Raw genomic sequence first — 19,268 nt, forward strand, 5'->3', positions numbered from 1 at the left:
TAACTGAAATGCTTTCGCTCGACCCCTCGGTGCCTCGACCTTCCCCTGCCGGCCATCAGTAATACGCAGGGTCGTGGGGACCGGAGTCTAAACCACCCTAGATGAAAGTTGAGGACACTCGACACTCATATGTTAGTCTGGTTGGAATTGAAGCAAACCTGAAATCCTTTGGGGTAATCTCCGGCCAAATGCCCCTCCTTGCCACACAGGTAGCTAGTTGTCCCTGACCGAAAGGGTCCCTCATGTCCCTTGCAACACTTTCCGCAAGTGTGGCCCTTCTAGCCTCCAGCCCTCGGGTCAGTGGACTTGGGCCACTTAGTCGCCAGTTGCGACTGTACTGGCCTTTTATCTCTCACCTGGTTCTACCTCTCCTCCCTAGCCTGGGTCTCCAACTCAATCTCTCTCCTCCTGGCATTGGTCTGCAGCTCAGCCAATGTCTTATATGAAGTGTTCGCCACAAATTCATGGATATCCCCCTCAAAATACTTAAATACCGACTCACACATGCCTACTCAGTAGACACGTGCTCAGGGAAAAACAAGGCCCTCTCATGAAACATCTTGGTGATCTCAGTCACCGTCTCTGTCTTCTGCTTGAGAGAAAGGAACTCCTGGGCCAACCTCTCTCTCTCCCAACCACTGGAACAAACACATCTATGAACATCTCCATAAACCTCTCCCACATCACAACAGAATGCTCTGCAATAGTGTAATTAGCTGTCACAAACTTCCACCAATCCTTTGCTCCCAAGCAAAGCAGGTTCAGTGCGAAACAAACCCTCAGATTCTCCGGACAGGAGCAAGTGTAAAAACATCCCTCAACATCAGAGATTCATCTCATAACAAAAATTGGATCATGGGTCCCATCAAACTTGGGTGGCTTCATGTTGTTGAATTCCCGGTACCACAACGAATCACCCCCATGCGATCTCACAGCAGCAACAGATGCAGTGGCTACGACAACAACAACCTCAGTGACGGCACCATAGCGCTCGTCGAAAGTCTCAATTAGCGTGGTCTTGATAGACCCAAACATATTTGGGATAGCCTCTCTTATTGTTATGGCAACTTCAGCGGCAATAATCCTTCGGATCTCATCATCACTGGCACTCGTCTACTCGGGGGTCGCTGGAGCATGAACCTCGAGTAACCACCATACTGAAACACACAAGAAAACCATCAGAATCAGGCTAAGTGTATACAAAAACACCTACACACTACTTCCAGATCCTTAGTTCCCTAAGATTCCTTCTTAGTCGCATATGAATCCGGTGCTTTCAGTAGTATGAGCCCAATACTACCTTCCACACCAATTTGTATTTGTCTCAAGTCGTCCTCTCAAGACTCTTAGTCACAAGGACTCTATTTCCTCATATCAGCTATACACTCACCCTGTTGGTTCCTTAGAACCACGACTAAGCATCTAGACATTAACTCTAGACTGCTCCCCAACATAGCTTCGCCTCACAAGATCTCTACTGTCCTCGCCATTTGTTTCGCACATGCCAATTGTACACAATACGAGACTCGACAAACATTCAAATAAGTAATTCCACCTCAAATCCACAACCAAAAAAGGAACAAGAAGAAAGGCTAAACCAGGCATTCTAAGGCTATAAAATCCTAACTATGTACAATTTTATAGCATACACTAAGCAAATAACAAAGACAAATTCAATCTCATAAGAATTAACTCCTAGGCTAAAGGCATCACAAATTAGGCAACACTATCACACCATTCCTGCTATATCCTTAGCCTACCACTAACTAGCATGCAATTCTATCAGCTCATAAAATATCAACTCTACACTACTCATATTATAAATTGAGGTCTTTTAGGAAACTACCGCTTGAACTCTGGTTGATTGTACACACTGCTTCACTGGGTTTTCTCCTGTAAAAAGCTTCATTCTTTTAAAAAGTTTTCATGAAAAATCTTCAGATCCTTAGTTTGAGTTTGGAATTACCCTAAGGTTCATCCAAATCCCTCAAACCACGGTTCCGATACCAAATTGTAACATTTCATATTTTAAACCAAAATTTTCATTTTTAATTTAACAAAATAAGGTTTCACAAACCAAGTCATCAAAGCCATAAGTGTCTAAAACAAACATCATCACAAAATATCATAGTATCGCAAACTGTCCTACTAACAAATCTCCCAACGAGTGTGTACAATCAGACCTTCACCTTTACGCGGTCCTCATAAGTACCTGAAACAAATAAATCAACAACTATAAACACGAAGCTTAGTGAATCCCCCAAGATACCATATATATCACAGCATAATAAACAACTATGGGTTATCAGCAACCCTCAGGACTATCAGCAGTCCCAGTGGGAAACAACACGCCCTATGGGTTATTAGCAACCCTGGAGACTATTAACAATCTCAGTCACACATAAACAACATAATACAAAATAAAAATAGACCCAGTTGGTCATCACAAATACAACTATTCTACCACACATGTAAGAGTAAGTGAGGAGACTCACCTGATACTGATGACACATAAATCTCACACCCGAACTACCGGAACTAGACTCTGCTTAATAACACAATAATTAATCCTAATTAATAATTAAGGTCCATAACTCAACTTGCGAGTCCAAATCCTACAAATAAGTCCCTCAAGGGCAAAAAGACCATTTTGCCCTTCCCGTGGTCCAAAACCCTAAATTTTGACCAAAGGTCAAGGTCAACAAAGTCAACTGCCCAGCGTGTACGCTGGGCGTACTCTCTCTTACACGGGGCGTACAACTCGATCAACGACCAATCGGGGACAGGACTGGCTACACGGGGAGTAGTCAGGAGTACGCCCGACCTACTTTCCTTGATCCAACTTCATCAACTTTTATGTCTTAATCCATTAAGACACCTATCCCAATTTCAGATCTGACCATCTTAGGGTGTCTTAACCCATAAATTCATCAACTTTAAGCCTTTGCATGGCTAGTAAGGACACAATGCAACAAACTTTAACTTCCATCATACTCTAAGTTACTTTACTCATGCATATGCCAGGATATGATCAAGTAACCATTTTTATGAATCTACAAGACCTAAAAGGCATGAAAGGACAACTAATATTCTCTGGAGTGATCCAAACTTATAAAGGTCCAAACTTTGGGACAAAAAGATCATAAAACTCATCCATGGAGATCAAAAAGGAAACTTATCAAGGTATAAACTTTTTACTTAAAAAAGATACACAATGAGGAGTATTTTATGGATCTACAAGTTTGCAAGAAACACCTCCTTCTTCTCTAGCCTCCTTCTTCAACAAATATGCACCAAAACCACTTAATAAGCTCCCAAACACTCACAGACAAGCTTAGACTCCATATTAGGGTTTTTGAGGGAATGGTATCTGATAAGGAATGTCCAAGGGAGGCATAAGGTAGTTTAAATAGGGAGAAACCCTTAAATTTAAGGTTTAGAGACTGGGCTCGTACGCCCGGCATACCACACGTACGCCCAGCGTACTAGCATGGCTTCCGCGATCCTGCATCTCACGAGTACGTTGCGCATACCCTCATATACGCCCAGCGTACGGGCTAAAACATAAAACTTTTACCACAAGGGACAATTATGCAACTTTGATAAAGTTAAGGGCTAAAATGATAATACCTGATAATCAAATGTTACAGGTACTCGTTCGGCCGACTGCCGAGTAGCAAGTATTCGAGAGTACTCGTACTCATTAATTCATCTAGAATTTTTATTAGGGACGTTATATATGTCAAAATCATAAGTAGGTTGATGTATCATCTCAAAAATTACAAGTAGATTTTTTTAGTTGAAAACAGATTAACCGATCAAAACCTTCAACTTAAAAACAATAAGTGACATTCATTTGTTTGAAACCATAGTGTTATCATAGCAGAATTACAGGAAAGCAGAAATCATTATCTTCGATGCGTGTATACAATCCCGTCGCGCTCTTCTCATGAACAGCCTGCAAAACATTTAATCCACAACTGTAACATAAAGCTTAACGAGATCCCCAATATACCAAATATTCCATCATATATATATATATATATATATATATATATATATATATATATATATATATATAGAGAGAGAGAGAGAGAGAGAAAAGTGAATATACCCTTAAAGGTATATAAGCTTAGGTACCCAAACACACCTTAATATGTATATAAAGAGTTATTTTAATAACTTTCACAACCATTATAGAAAATAAGATATCAACAAGTGGAGTCGAATTTACACCACATTAGACTCACGATAAAGTGATTGATGCAATAAGTTTTCCGGTATACTGTGGACAATTCATTACTAAATTCTAAGGCTTGAAGGAGTGGACTGCGGTTCCAAGCCGCACCCTTGCCACCTGGACCGCAAACACCGCCCCCTGGGTGCGGTTTCCTGCGGTTTTGGCCGTAGTGCGGCTAGAAATGGCCGCACCCTCTTTCTTCTCTCTCTCTCTTTATTCATGTGTCTTTCTCTCTCTTCTTCTTTCTCTCACCTCTCTCTTTCTCTACCATGGTTTCCACTCCCTGGGTGTGGTAAAGAACCACACTTTGTGTGGTAAAAATGATGTGGCTCCTATGTGTCAAAGGAGGGAGTGCGGTTCCTGTGGCACCACTCCCTCCAACCTAATCACCTTGTTGTACACTGACCTTGAAATATAACTACTTCGCTACTAAACTCCAAGTACCTTTATAATATGTATTTTATAAAATTATTATAATAAAATATATAAGGGACTGTTTCGTAGAAACTCCATGATTTAATGTTGAACATTTAAGAACACGAATGATTCAAAGACCTAAATTATACAATGTTGGTTGGTAATATAAACCTAAATTATACAATGTTGTTTGGTAATATTGTTGAAAGATATACTTCATAAATAAAAATTACTATATTAACCTTTTAACAAAAATAACCTTAAAGAAAACAAAATTATAATTTTGTTACAAATTAATAAATTAAACCACAAAGAAAAACATATTAACCAAAATTTATTAATATCCCAAAAACCACTCTTCAAAAATTGTCATATTAATGAAAAAGTTTTAAATAAAGCCGAGGAAATTGGGAATATGACTTATAAGCCCAACGAAGTTTCCAAACCGTTCAAAAAACTCAATTATGTTTTGACTGTTCAAGAAAACTCAACGATAACCTTTTGTCTAAAAAAACCCAACTAACTTACATTTTCGTTCACTTCTTATTTAGGGTCAACCGACTAATGAAAATCAATGAATGACATGGCTTATGACGTGTAATTAAATATCGGAAAATGACTTGTAAGACCAACGAAGTTTCAAAATCGTTTTAAAAACCCCAATCATGTTTTGTTGTTGAAAAAAACCCAACAAACTTACGCTTTTGTTCAATTCTCATTAGAGGCAACCAGATTCATTACGTATACAACTAGTTGGCAGATGACATGACATTATATTTAAGGACATGGAATAAACAGATTAGAATTGCCCTTTATATATCGATTTAGGGCTTGGAGAAGAGAAAAACGAACGACGTTTGTGTTCGATCTCTTGTAATAGCTACTTCTTATTCTTCCTCTCAATCGTTGATGTCCAATTCAAGATCTACAAAGAAGATATTTGAGGATGAAAACCCTTGTGGATGTGGACGCCCTTCTTGGATTTGGACATCTAGAACGGAGGATCATCAAGAGAAAAAAGTTCAGGGCTTGTTCGAACAGATGTGTAAGTGTAACTGAAAGCTTTATCATGTCCATATTCTATCTATTTGTTTGGTTTCTTTAAAAAAAACTTATTAAAATGTACATGATAAAACTTTCAATTACAGTTACCCATCTGTTCAAACGAGCCCTCAACATTATCTCTGGATGATCCTCCATTCTAGATGTCCAAATCCGAGAAGGGCGTCTACATCTACAAGAGTTTGCATCATCAAATATCTTCTTTGTAGATCTTGAGTTGGACACGAACGATTGAGAGGAAGAAGAAGAAGTAGCTATTACAAGAGATCGAACACATACATCGTTCGTTTTTTTCTTCCCCTAAGCCCTAAATCGATATATAAAGGGCAATTCTAATATGTTTATTCCATGTCATTAAATATAATGCCATGTCATTTCCCAACTAGTTCTATACCTAATGAATCTGGTTGCCTCTAATGAGAATTGAACAAAAGCGTAAGTTCGTTTGTTTTTTTTTCAACAAACAAAACATGATTGAGGTTTTTTAAACGGTTTTTAAACTTCGTTGGTCTTACAAGTCGTTTCCGATATTTAATTACACGTCATAAGCCATGTCATTCGTTGACTTTTATTAGCCGGTTGACCCTAAATGAGAAGTGTAAGTTAGTTGGGTTTTTTTAGACAAAAAGTTAAGTTCGTTGGGTTTTCTTGAACATACAAAATATAATTGAGGTTTTTTGAATGGTTTGGAAACTTCGTTGAGCTTATAATTCATTTTCCCCTTGGAAATTTGACACTCATAGAAAACGTATATGAGAAAATGACTAACATCCATCTCCTTCATGCGGCTTTTCCTAGCATCACCCATTGTTCTCTTTTTATCTTGCACATCCACCTGGTATGAGACACAAAAGTTGTTAGAGTTCAAAAGATACACAAATATAGACTAAGGTTCACACTCCTCAGACCCACAAAAACAGAAGGGTCAAATTTGTAAATTACAACACTTCAAAGCACGATCCGCGAGAACTAATATCGACCAATCAGATCACGCCTCTCAATCCATATATAAATGCAACACTTCGTCCCTTCATTCTCACACACACAATAATCCATCTTTATCTCCCTACCAAATCAATCTCTCTTTCCTAAAAAACTCAAATCCATTCAATGGCGCCAAAAGCAGAGAAGAAGCCAGCTGAAAAGAAGCCCGCGGAGGAAAAGAAAGCCGCCGTCGCTGAAAAAGCCCCTGCCGAGAAAAAGCCAAAGGCCGGGAAGAAGCTTCCCAAGGACGCCGGCGCCGGTGCCGCTGATAAGAAGAAGAAGAGAAGCAAGAAGAACGTGGAGACATACAAGATCTACATCTTTAAGGTTTTAAAGCAAGTTCATCCTGATATCGGGATCTCAAGCAAGGCCATGGGGATTATGAATTCCTTCATTAACGACATCTTCGAGAAGCTTGCTTCTGAATCTTCGAAGCTTGCGAGGTACAACAAGAAGCCGACGATTACATCAAGGGAGATTCAGACGGCGGTGAGATTGGTTTTGCCAGGGGAGTTGGCAAAGCATGCTGTCTCGGAGGGGACGAAGGCTGTGACAAAATTTACCAGTTCTTAGATTTGGGGGTTTAGGGTTCATGTTGATGTTGGTTTAGTGTTTCTGTTTACAGATTGTAAAGTTATTATCTTTCTCGATGAATTATATGGGTATCAAATGAAATTGAGTTGGTGATATTTTCTTATCAATCAGGAATTTAATTCAAGATTTATGTAAGAAAGGTTGTTTTCCTTGTTAAAACAACAGTCTGTATTTGGATTTCTAATAACAAACCTACTAATAAAACTACTGTATTCTTTTGTAAATAAAGATGAAATATCCCATTGCTAAAAGTTATTATAAACTTCGATAACTTTAAAAAAAATATGTGTTAATGTTCGTGTACTTTGTTTATTAAAATAGTGTAATTACAAAACGTTATTGTCTTATCTCATTTGTTCAATATTTTAACAAGAAATCAGAGTGGCGCAGCGGAAGCGTGGTGGGCCCATAACCCACAGGTCCCAGGATCGAAACCTGGCTCTGATATAGAGATTGCTTCCAAATTGTACTCTACAGTTTTTTAATTTACACTTGCACTTCGGTATCTGCACAATTTTAATTTTTATTTCTTTATTCTAGTTTTTTTTATTTACACTTGCACTTCGATACAATTTTACTTTTTATTTCAAGTTTATTCTAGGTTTCCTTTTCACCCTATACATGGATTTTTTTTTTTTTTTTTTTTTTTGCTATTTTAAACACTTTTTATTTCATAATAAGCAACACAAATAATTAAGTTCCATAATTTTATCAAAATTCATTACTTTTCGAAGTGATTTTTAATAACTATAAACTAGAACAAATAGGAACGTAATTTTGCTACATTTCCAATTAGATAATCGATATTTAAAGAGCTCTAAGAAAGATATTTTTTAAAATCAATTGTTTATAATAATGATGATTGTATCTGTTTGTAATTTGTTAATATAATGTAGAGGGTAATTTGTAATTTGTTATTCAATTGCCCTATTTCTTTTTTATTTTCACTTGCACTTTGGTACAATTTTAATTTTAATTTCCAGTTTATTCTAGGCTTCCTCTTCACCCTATACATGATTTTTTTTTGTCTTTTTTGTTTTTTTTTTGCTATTTCAAACACTTTTTATTTCATAATAAGTAACATAACTAATTAAGTTAGATAATTTTATCAAAAAATTCATTACTTTTCGAACTGATGTTTAATAACTATAAACTAGAATAAATAAGAACATGATTTTGCTATATTTCCAATTAGGTAATCGATATTTAGAGAGCTCTAAGAAAGTTACTAGACTTTTTAAAATCAATTGCTTATAATAATGATGATTACATCTCTTTGTAATTTGTTAATATAATGTTGAAGAAGCTTTCAATCATAAACATGAATGAAGAACAGAAGAAAGGTCATTCAAGCTGGAAAACAAATCTCAAACTACTTCACCACAAGAGAATAATGCTCATGACATGGAGATGCAATTGCAAAGAGAAAAGAGGGCGCTGAACAAGTTGATGGAAAACTCACACATGGGGAAAGTAGTCAAGAGCCTGTAAAGAAGGTGTTATATCAAGAAAAAGGAGTTAACAAACTAGAAGCACAGGAAAATCGAGTGAATCTAGCTGCCTAACGAGGTTCTAAGATATGAAGAAGCCGATGATAACATGTTAGATCGACGAATATTTAACATTCTTGATACCGAGAAGAGGAAGAAAAGAGGTTGGGTTAGTGAATTGTGTTTTAAACATGGGATACAATTCCTTGGAATCCAAAAAACGAAAATAACCGAGAACGGATGTTTTTAAATTAAAATCTGTGTGGGGGAAATTATACTTTTGATTATAAAAGGTAAATCAGAAGGCATTCTCTGTATGTGGGACCCAACTACGCTTGTAAAAACAAAGATCTCGTGTATGGATAATTACATGAGAGTAAAAAGGAAGTGAATTAATATTAATAACTCTTGTTTTATTAGTTCACTAGGTGTGAGACCCGTGTATTACACGAGTTTATTAAAAAGACCAAAAGTAACGGTGTGAGAAAAAAAATCATTAATGCAAGTTTTGGTAACCATAAAAACCATGTTAGTAAAAAATAAGCAACGATTGATTTTGTGACCTTTGGTAAACCACATGCACTATTTATTCTGGTAGTGGGGTATGGAGTACCATTGGAGGAATTAAAAAGGAACTGTTGAAGCATAGATTGGGAGTTCACGATGTATTCAAGTTGGTGGTGGAAGCAGGAAATGAAACTTTATTCTGGTACGACTCATGGTTAGATTCAGTGAACTTAAAAGCCAACTACCCTTCCCCATTTGAGTTGGAAACCAAAAAAAAGTGTCCAGTTGCCTACAGAATTTCAGGAGCAACTATCACATGGAATTGGAAGTCTCACCCTCCCAATTTTAGATTAGGGCCAGTTGTCCGAGCGCTCACTAATGACATTTCGGGTGTTCACCTAGTTCATGGAGCTGACCACTGTAGATGTAAGCTAACGAGTGATGGCACGTACACTGTTAGCTCAGTTGGAAAGATTATTAACAAACATCTTATAACCACTACGAGAGCTAAGACAATACATTGGAGTAAGGTGGTCCCAATCAAGGTGTTATGCTTCATTTAGAGAGCTGCACAAGGTTGAATACCTACAACTGTTGTTTTGGAGACGAGGGGTATTAAGGTTAATTCACTGTTGTGTAGCTCGTGTATTGGACAACAGGAAAGTGCAAAACATGTTCTCATCGGGTGCCCGTTTGCGTCCAAAATTAGGAACAATATCATGAGATGGTGTGCAGTAAGGCTTGATCAAAAATTAATAAGGAATACCGGTGATCTTCTTCATGCTATAGACGCTTGGGGTAGCTGTCCGAAGAAAAGGAAACTGCTAGCTATTGTATGTTACAGAATGTTATGGAAATTATGGTGGTTCAGGAATAAACGACTATTTCAACAGGAAGGAATTTCATTGCTACAAGGGACTGAATGTATTAAGACTATGGTCTTTTATTGGCTAAAACATAAGGGTAAAAATGTAATTTGTAATTGGGACGAGTGGTTAGTGTCGCCTTTTATTGGCTTGTAATCGCCTAAACTCTTTTGTATGTTGTTTTGGGTCCCTCATCTAGTTACTTGCTAGGTGAGGTGATTCCCCTTATAATATATTTGTCGTTTCCAAAAAAAAAACATAGACTATTTATATAATTTGGTCTTAATTAATCTATACTAATAAATTTAATTAATATGAATTCACAAATGGAATGTGTTATCTATATTATTAATATACATATACATTAATTAATATATTAATAGAACTAGGAATTTACAAATAGAAAGTTATTATGTATATTAATTAATATATAAACAGAAAGAGGAATTTATATAATTAATTAATATGAGGTGACATTTAATAGGTGAAATTTGAATAAAAAAGAAAAAAACTATAAAAATGACAAGTGGATATTAAATAATTCAAAAAATCTTGAAAATGACAAGTGTCAAAATGAAGGAGAAAATGACATGTGTCAAAATCATTCTTATTTATTAGGGTAGATATGGAATACCTTCAACGAGGCTCTTCATGGCCAAGGTGGTAGGCCAATACGACCGTACACACCATCTCGATCCTTATGGTGATGATCTGGAGCCACGATCGTAGCCTCTCGTGCTGTCGGCCACAATCCACGACGATCCATTAGGTCACTTGTCTTATCTCTTTTTCTCTCTTGTAAATCACAATCTACAACGAACACAATCACCGTGGTGAGTATACCGACTTTGCTATGGAAGGAAGATGGCGGTAGGGTTGAAGGAGATGATGGTGAGGTGTATCCGCACCACAAATCCTCTTGTGGTGTGTATATATGAAAGCCTTATCAACATATATGCATCAAGAGTCTACAAAAAAAATATGGAATAACATAAATGATTTCTTTTTAGAATGAAATATATGTATTGAAAGCTAGCAAGAAGATAGAAAATTACAAAGACCCAACAACCATTCTACAACCACAATTCCCAAAATATTCTACAATTTTTACGCCTATTACAAATCCAAAAATAAGAATGAAAAAAAATGTCATAAAAAATATCACACTTTTTGTTACATTCCTTATTTTTCAGAACTGAAAAATACTTTTCTTTATGCTTTCAAAACCATGTTATATTTGTTTGCGTGAAATCCTAGTATAATAAAATATTTTGCGGAAACTGTCACATTTTATTAAAATATCTTGAGTAAAGATGTTGTTTCAAAATATAAAACGTTAAGGATGTCATAATCAATACACAACATACGCTATAGTGTAAGGACCTAACGGTCCAAAACACTACTGCATGTTGTCTCTTAATCACTCGACATCCTAATCGAGTTCCAACAGCTTTAATCCTGCTACCTATGGTTCATATAGTTTGAGTGGGTCAGGGTTGGGAAAACCTGGTGAGACATATAGGGTTTTCAGTCCCACAATCTTATTATGATAATAATCCATAATTAATAAACGTTTACCAACAATATATCACTTAACGTAGATATCCATAAGACAATATATCCCATCCTATCGATTCTCACATACTGATCCTATAACATTGATCCTTAAGATCTAACCTGATGGATCACTATAAGTAACGAGTTGATTTTTCTACTTCGGGGATTCGTTGGCAGTAGAAGTCAATGGCAACCATGAGGGGGATAGAGTGTTAGTATATGTATGTTATGGTAGTTGTATATATGTGTTATATGTTTATATTTATATTGGCAGCCCATCTTATACCTTCTAGATTAGGCCCAATCGTGTAATATGTGTATGTATATATTCTGTGTATTTGCTTAATTAGCAATCAAGGAAGAATATCATTCAATATGGTATCAGAGAATAATATCTAATCTTCCCAAAAATTCCCTTCTCAAATTTCTCCATTTCCTTTTAAACTTCATCTTTTTCCTCTCAGCAGCCTTACTGCCGCCCCTAAACCTAATCTTCTTCACTGTTTATTCTCCTTTACTCAACAATGTCATGCACCACCCCATCCGTCCATAAAGCCTTTGCGGTTACTAACATAAAAGCTCACATACCCATCATCCTCGATTTGGAACGTCATAATTATGATACTTGGTGAGAGTTTTTTTCAACTCATTGTGAAGAAAACGACTCCCTCAACCACATTGATGCTACATTCGATGCTCCCAATCCTCCCTCCACCGATCCTCAATGGAAAAAGGTGGATGCCATCGTCCACACCTGGCTTTACATGACACTTTCTCAAAACGTTGTCAACAATGTCACCAAAAGAAATGTTTATGCTTGTCAACTTTGGCTCAATGTCGAGAAGATTTTCCGCGACAATAAAGACACAAGAATCATGCAACTCGATAGTGAAATCCGTACAATATCCATGGGTGATCTCTCGGTTCAAGCCTATTACACTAAAATACAGAATTTTGCGGATCCTCTCGAGAACTTGGATATTAACTCTAAAATATCCGATAAGCATCTCATGATTTACACCATTAACGGTCTCTCCTCTCGGTTTGACAACATTGCCACCCTGATTTGTCATCGCAATCCGTTCCCAACATTTTCTGAAACTCGGTCCATGCTAGCCTTGGAATAGAGCCACTTCAATCAAATCTGCATTCCATTGGTTCCATCTCATTCCAACAACTATTCTTCTCCTACTATTCTTCATGCCGGTGGAAATAATAATTTCCGTCATGGACACCGCCGGAATGATCGCCACCAGCCACCTAAGGACCACTGGCAGCAGTCGCGTCAAGGAAGCCAACAATAACAATAGCCGTCGACTGCAGTCTCATCGTCGAGACATTCTTCTTCTGCCCAGCCGTATGGTTGGGTCTTCATACCACCCCTAGTGCATGTGTGTGAGTCCAACAGGTCCACTTTAAACTCTTGCCCCAATCGTGTAGCAGCCCAACAACATAATGGAATATTAGGCCCATCTCCTTCATTTGTTCCTCAAGTAAATGTGACAGCCTCCTCTTCACCCAATTTCATGGGACAATAGCCTTCAACTTTTCCAGCTCCTTGGGATCGGTTTGGACAAAATCAAACAACTACCCTCCCACAAATGTTTTCATCTATGTCTCTTCACGAACCGGGTCAAAGTGATTGGAGTATGGATACGGGAGCAACCGACCACGTTCATGCAAACAAAGCTATACTCTAAACCCTTAGTCATAATCATAATTCTCGTTCCGTTTTAGTTAGTTATGGATCCCATATTCCTGTAACTAAGACCAATCACTCTCATTTTCCTTTACATAATTTGCACCATCCCCTTCACCTCAACAATATTCTCATTACACCCACTATAATAAAAAATCTTATTTCCAATCGTAAATTTACTCGTCAAAATAAATGTTCCTTTGAATTTAACAAAATTGGTTTTACTGTCAAGGTTTACATGACATAATAACCTTTAATTCGATGTGATAGTGATAGCCACTCTACCCGGTTCTTCCTTCAACACCTCAAGCTCATGTGTCCGCAAGCCCTTACATTTGGCACCAACGCCTAGGGCATCCCAGGAATAAAACATTGCAATATTTAATTTCCAATAAATTTATCTTATGTAATAAGACAAACATTGATGTAATTTGTCATGCCAACTTGGCAAGCATGTTAAACTCCCTTTTGATTTGTCATCCACTTGTGTTTCCAATGTGTTTGATATTATACACTCAGATGTTTGGACATCACCGATTTCTAGTTCTAGTGGCTTGCGGTATTATGATATTTTTCTTGACCAGTACTCGCATTGCCTTTGGGTCTACCCACTAAAACAAAAATCCGATGTCTTTTCTAAATTTTTATTTTTCCCCAACTGCATCAAAATTCAATTGAATAAAACCATAAAAGCTTTCCAATGTGACAACATATGTGAATATGATAATAAGCAATTTCATGATCATTTTGCCTCTCATGGTATTAAATTCCGTTTTTTATGTCCTCATATATCCCAACAAAATGGAAAGTCGGAACACATGTTACGAACCATCAACAATTCCATCCGATCTCTCCTTTTCCAAGCCCACATGCCCCCGTCTATTGGGTGGAAGCCCTCCACATGGCCACACATTCACTAAATATTCTCCCGTCCACCGCAATTCAAAATGACACCCCTCACTTCCGCCTATTCTAAAATCCACCCACCTATACTCACGTTCGTGTTTTTGGATCATTATGCTACCTACATCTTATAACCCTTCACAAACTCACACCTCGATCCTCCCCATGTGTATTCTTGGGTTATCCCTCTAATCACCACGGTGATATATGCTTAGACCTATCATCTCAAAAAATAATAATTTCTCGACACGTTATTTTTGATGAAACAACCTTCCTTTCCAAATCCGTCACCCGAAAAGAATCACCCTCATACAACTTTCTTGATGATACCTACCACCATTCTCATTTGTTCTCTAACATCACATATAACTCTACCTCTCACTATCACCCCTTGGCATCCACCTCCACCGAGGACTAAAACTCTCCCCTACCATCACCCATTACGTCCCAATCCACCCCCTTTAATTCACCAACTTCCACGACTCCCCACGAGATCGTTCCTCCTCAACATACTCACCTAATGACAACTCATGCCAAACATGGAATTATTAAACCTATTAAACATCTCAATCTTCATACCACAACCCTTTCCCCCCTTCCCCGGTCCCACTTACTGGCTGTACAGGATCGTAACTGAATGATGAATTTAATGATCTTATGACTAATGACACATGGCAACTTTTTCCACGACCTCAAGGGGTCAATATTTTGAGGTCTATGTGGCTCTTTCGTCACAAATTTCATGCAGATGGTACACTCCGTCACTACAAAGTAAGACTTGTAGCAAACGGAAGAAGTCAACAACAAGGTGTGGATTGCGATGAGAGTTTTAGCCTAGTTGTAAAACCAGCAACCATTCGTACTGTTCTCAACGTAGCTGTATCTAGAAAGTGTCCCATTCATCAGCTTGATGTGAAGAATGCATTTATTCACGGTCATCTTCAGGAGACTGTCTACATGCACCAGCCACCTGGTTTTCGGGATCCCGATTTTCCTGACCATGTTTGTTTATTGTAGAAATCTCTTTTTGGCCTCAAACAGGCTCCTAGAGTCTGGTTTCAACGATTCGCTCAACATGTCATTGACTGCTACTACCACAACATATCTCCCGCTCTACGTTGATGACATCATTCTCACATATTCCACCACAGATCTTCTCATACAGATCATTTTTCAACTCAGCCACGAGTTTGCCATGACCGATCTTGGTGCCTTAAATTACTTTCTAGGGATCTCTACAGTTTTCTCTGATACTGGTCTATTTCTTTCTCAGCAAAAGTATGCCACTGACATCTTGGAGCATGCCAACATGTTAAAATGCAATCCTTGTCACACTCCATCTAACCCAGTTCACAAAATGGACTCATCAGGCCCTCCTGTCACTGATCCCACTATGTATCACAGCCTTGCTGGTGCACTTCATGTTGGATTAGGTGTCTAAGCCCATAACTATAATTGGTATGTACTTGAATTGACAGCAGCACAGTCCTTTTGGGTTGCCCTCAACCTAGCAACTGGACAAGGAAATTATGAAAGGAGAGATATTAATTTATAAGATTAATAAATTAATATATATATAAATGATTTATTAATATGTTAATGGATTAATATATTAATTAGAAATCATTATGTTTAATTAATTGTTAGCCATAAATTAATCAGAATTTATTTTGGGGTTAAAAGAATTAATTATAAGGTGCAGGGACTAGTTTGCAATTATCTAATAGTTGAGTGGAAGGCTCTAGAACCCCCTTGGAAGAGGGTGGACGAAATCTTTAGGGGAAACCCTAATAATTTCGTCCATAGGGGCTTGGATAAGGCCCTTGGGTTTGCTTAGGCCCTAAGCAAAGGATAACTAGGGTTTCCCTTAAACCCTAGATCCCTCAGCTATATAAGGAGCCTCCTGGTTCATGTTTTTGGTCACTCTTTCTTTTGAAGAAACCCTAAGGCCGAGATTTTGCATACTCCCTCTCTCCTCTCTCTTCTTCTACTTTCCTTCTTGCTAGTCATTGGGTGTGATTCCATTAGAGGCATTACACTTGTGGTGCTAAAGCTTCCAAGAAGATCAAGATCAAGATCAAGGGAATATCAATTGTTTGCTATAACAATTGAAAGGTATGTAAACCCTAAACCCTAGTTTGTTAATTTCGAAATTAGCCTCTCTCCTCTAGGGTTCTTGTTTTGCAATTCAAAGTTGTATGTTCAATAGTTAAAACATAGATCCAAAGTAGGTTGCATGTGAACTTAGGAATTGTTTTCTAGTTTATTTGTTGTACCTAAAACCCATCAGTGGTATCAGAGCCATTGTTGTTTTAAATTGAATTGCTACAATTGTTGAATTGCAAATTAGGGTTTATAGCTATTAAACCCTAAAGGCCAATCTTTTGATTTCTAGGGTTTTGCATCAAAGGGTTTTTTCGAAAACTCTAGCCTCCAAAGAACCCTAATCGAAATTAGGGTTAGGGTTTTGAAAACCCTAGCCTCCTCCCTTATGAATTTCGAAATATGCTAAGAAGATAACTAGGGTTTCTTGTTTTTGGATAATTGTTACTTAATTAGATTAATTGGATAATTATCCTTACCTTATTTTTCGAAATTAGAGGGATAAGGATTAGGATTAAATTAATTGATTAATTTAATTAGATAATCCTTACAAGATTTAATAATTTGATTAATAGTTAATTAAAAGATAAATATTAAATCTAGTTAATTGGTTTATTTAAATTTAAATTTAATAGCTTAAATTTCGAAATTTATATAAACCCTTGAAGTTTTAAAAGGTTTTAAAACACACCTTATATATATTATAATTAAAGGTTTAATATTATATGTATAAGAATATGGTCAGTCAAATCGCTAGTATGCCTCATTCACGAAGCTAATCTATAAGGGGGGTATAAGGAAACTGCCTATAAAATGGTAGTTGAATGGGTGTCCACTCTCACCCACCGCTTCCTTCATTAGTGGAGGGTCGTTAGCAGAATGGATTTGATAGGACAACTACTTCTCATTAAAAGTATAATGATATTAAAAGTACTAGAACATTGTTTTCAAAATCCCAACTCTAGTTACTTTAGGAAAAATGTGAAAAGTATGCTAATCCATGAAATTGCACATTATGCTTTATTGGTCGTTAGTGGAGCGTGTGTGGTTAACCAGCATACTAAAAGGCACCAATAAAGAGTAGTAATGGGTATCTCATAATTTTCATTTTGATGGAGCGTGTGTGGTTTACCAGCACATCAATAGTTAATGATAAAGACAATGAGGTTACCAAGCACATTTGCATGGTTATTCACATCTTGTTTGTGATCCTCGGCATCGCAGTCACAAATAGAAGAGCATAATCTGAGATTAAAACATGCCATTGAATAGTTTCAATGTATCTCAAAAGAATTAGGAATTTCACTTCGTTTGTTTCGTCAAATGGTGGAATTGGTGAATCGTCATTCGCCTACCTTTATGAAATTTGCACTTGGATCTCGGCATCCCATTTCTGAGTTGTGAATCTTCATAGTTGGATCCTAACCTTGATATTATATCTTTGGGTTATTCTATTAAGGTATCTTGAAATCTAACTAAAACTTTCTTTCTTTTCAGATGTCTACTCCTGGAAACACTTCTACTTCATCCTCCTCCAACCAGAACTTCTCCTTGCTCAATATATGCTCCAAAGTCGTTATGGATGGCTCAAACTATAACAATTGGATGCGCAACATCAAGATGGCTCTTCGTTTCGAGAACAAAGAATATGTTCTTGAAAAGGAGCTCAAAGAGCTTGATGAGAATGAAGCTACTCCTGAAGATCTTGCTGCCTACAAGAAACATTACGATGATGCTACCAAAGTGGCATGCATCATGGTGGCAACTATGTCCCCAGAACTGCAGAGGTACTATGAGGACTACTGGCCTTTCGAGATGAACAAGGACCTTATGGAAAAGTACCATAAGCGAGCTCGTCAAGAAAAGTTCGAAGTAGTCAAGTCACTCATGGCTTGCAAGATGAAAGATGGGGAGTCGGTTGTGTCACATGTGCAAAGAATGCAACGCTACATAGAGCGTTTGGTCAAGCTCAATATTCACTTTGATGAGGAATTGGCCATTGACATGGTCTTGAACTCACTTCCTGAATGTTATGGTCAGTTTATTCTAACTTACCATTTGAACAATACTGAGCAGACCTTGGCCCAATTGCACAACTTGTTGCAGACAGCTGAGGCAGGGATGAAGGGTAAAAGTATACCCTCCACACCTACGAGTGCCCCTGTTTTGGCTATTGGACAGGGAAAGGGGAAAAAGAGGAAAGGTCCTCCCAAGCAAAACTGGAAGAGCAAGGCTCAAGCTGGGTCATCTAGTAATGGCCCAAAGGCTAAGCCCAATGGTTCCACTCCCCATGTTTCTGATCCAAAAGAGGCAGTTTGCTTTTACTGCAACCAAAAGGGGCATTGGAAGAGATCTTGCCCACAATATCTGCAAGATATCAAGGATGGCAAAGTGAAGCCATCTTCGGCAGGTATTTACACTATTTCTGCTAATAACTCATTATCTTCTCGTTCATGGGTCCTTGATACAGGATGTGGTTTTCATATCTGTTCTGATTTGCAGGGTCTAAAGGAAAGTGAGGAGATAGAGCGAGGAAGGATAAACCTGATCATGGGAAACAGAAAGTCTTCACCAGTAACCAAGATCGGAGTTTATCAGCTTCTGCTTAGTAATGATGTTAGATTAGATTTAATAAATTGTTGATATTCGTCTGAGATGACGAGAAACATTATTTCATTTCATGCATTGTTCAGACAAGGTTTTACATATTCTTTTAATGATTTGAATGGTTCAATTTCTGTTTATAAGAATGGTGTTTTTATGTTTGAAGCTTTGCCTTGTAATGGTGTGTATGAAACAGTGACTTGTGTTGATAGCCTAGGAAATAGTGTACTTAATATTGACTT

The 19,268-nt window shown here is 37.5% G+C and overlaps 1 protein-coding gene across 1 annotated transcript; it reads left to right on the forward strand.

Annotated features, from left to right (window-relative positions):
- Positions 1-6,740: 6,740 nt before the first annotated feature.
- On the forward strand, positions 6,741-7,404 carry LOC145157377 (putative histone H2B.1). Its single transcript, XM_079076426.1, has one exon. It carries the CDS (start codon positions 6,830-6,832, stop codon positions 7,274-7,276), a length of 447 nt encoding a protein of 148 aa, XP_078932552.1. The 5' UTR covers positions 6,741-6,829; the 3' UTR covers positions 7,277-7,404.
- Positions 7,405-19,268: the final 11,864 nt, after the last annotated feature.

This window comes from Lactuca virosa, chromosome 1 (assembly GCF_052849685.1).
Source record: "Lactuca virosa cultivar CGN04683 chromosome 1, Lactuca_virosa_CGN04683_v6, whole genome shotgun sequence".
Taxonomy (NCBI): Eukaryota; Viridiplantae; Streptophyta; class Magnoliopsida; order Asterales; family Asteraceae; genus Lactuca; species Lactuca virosa.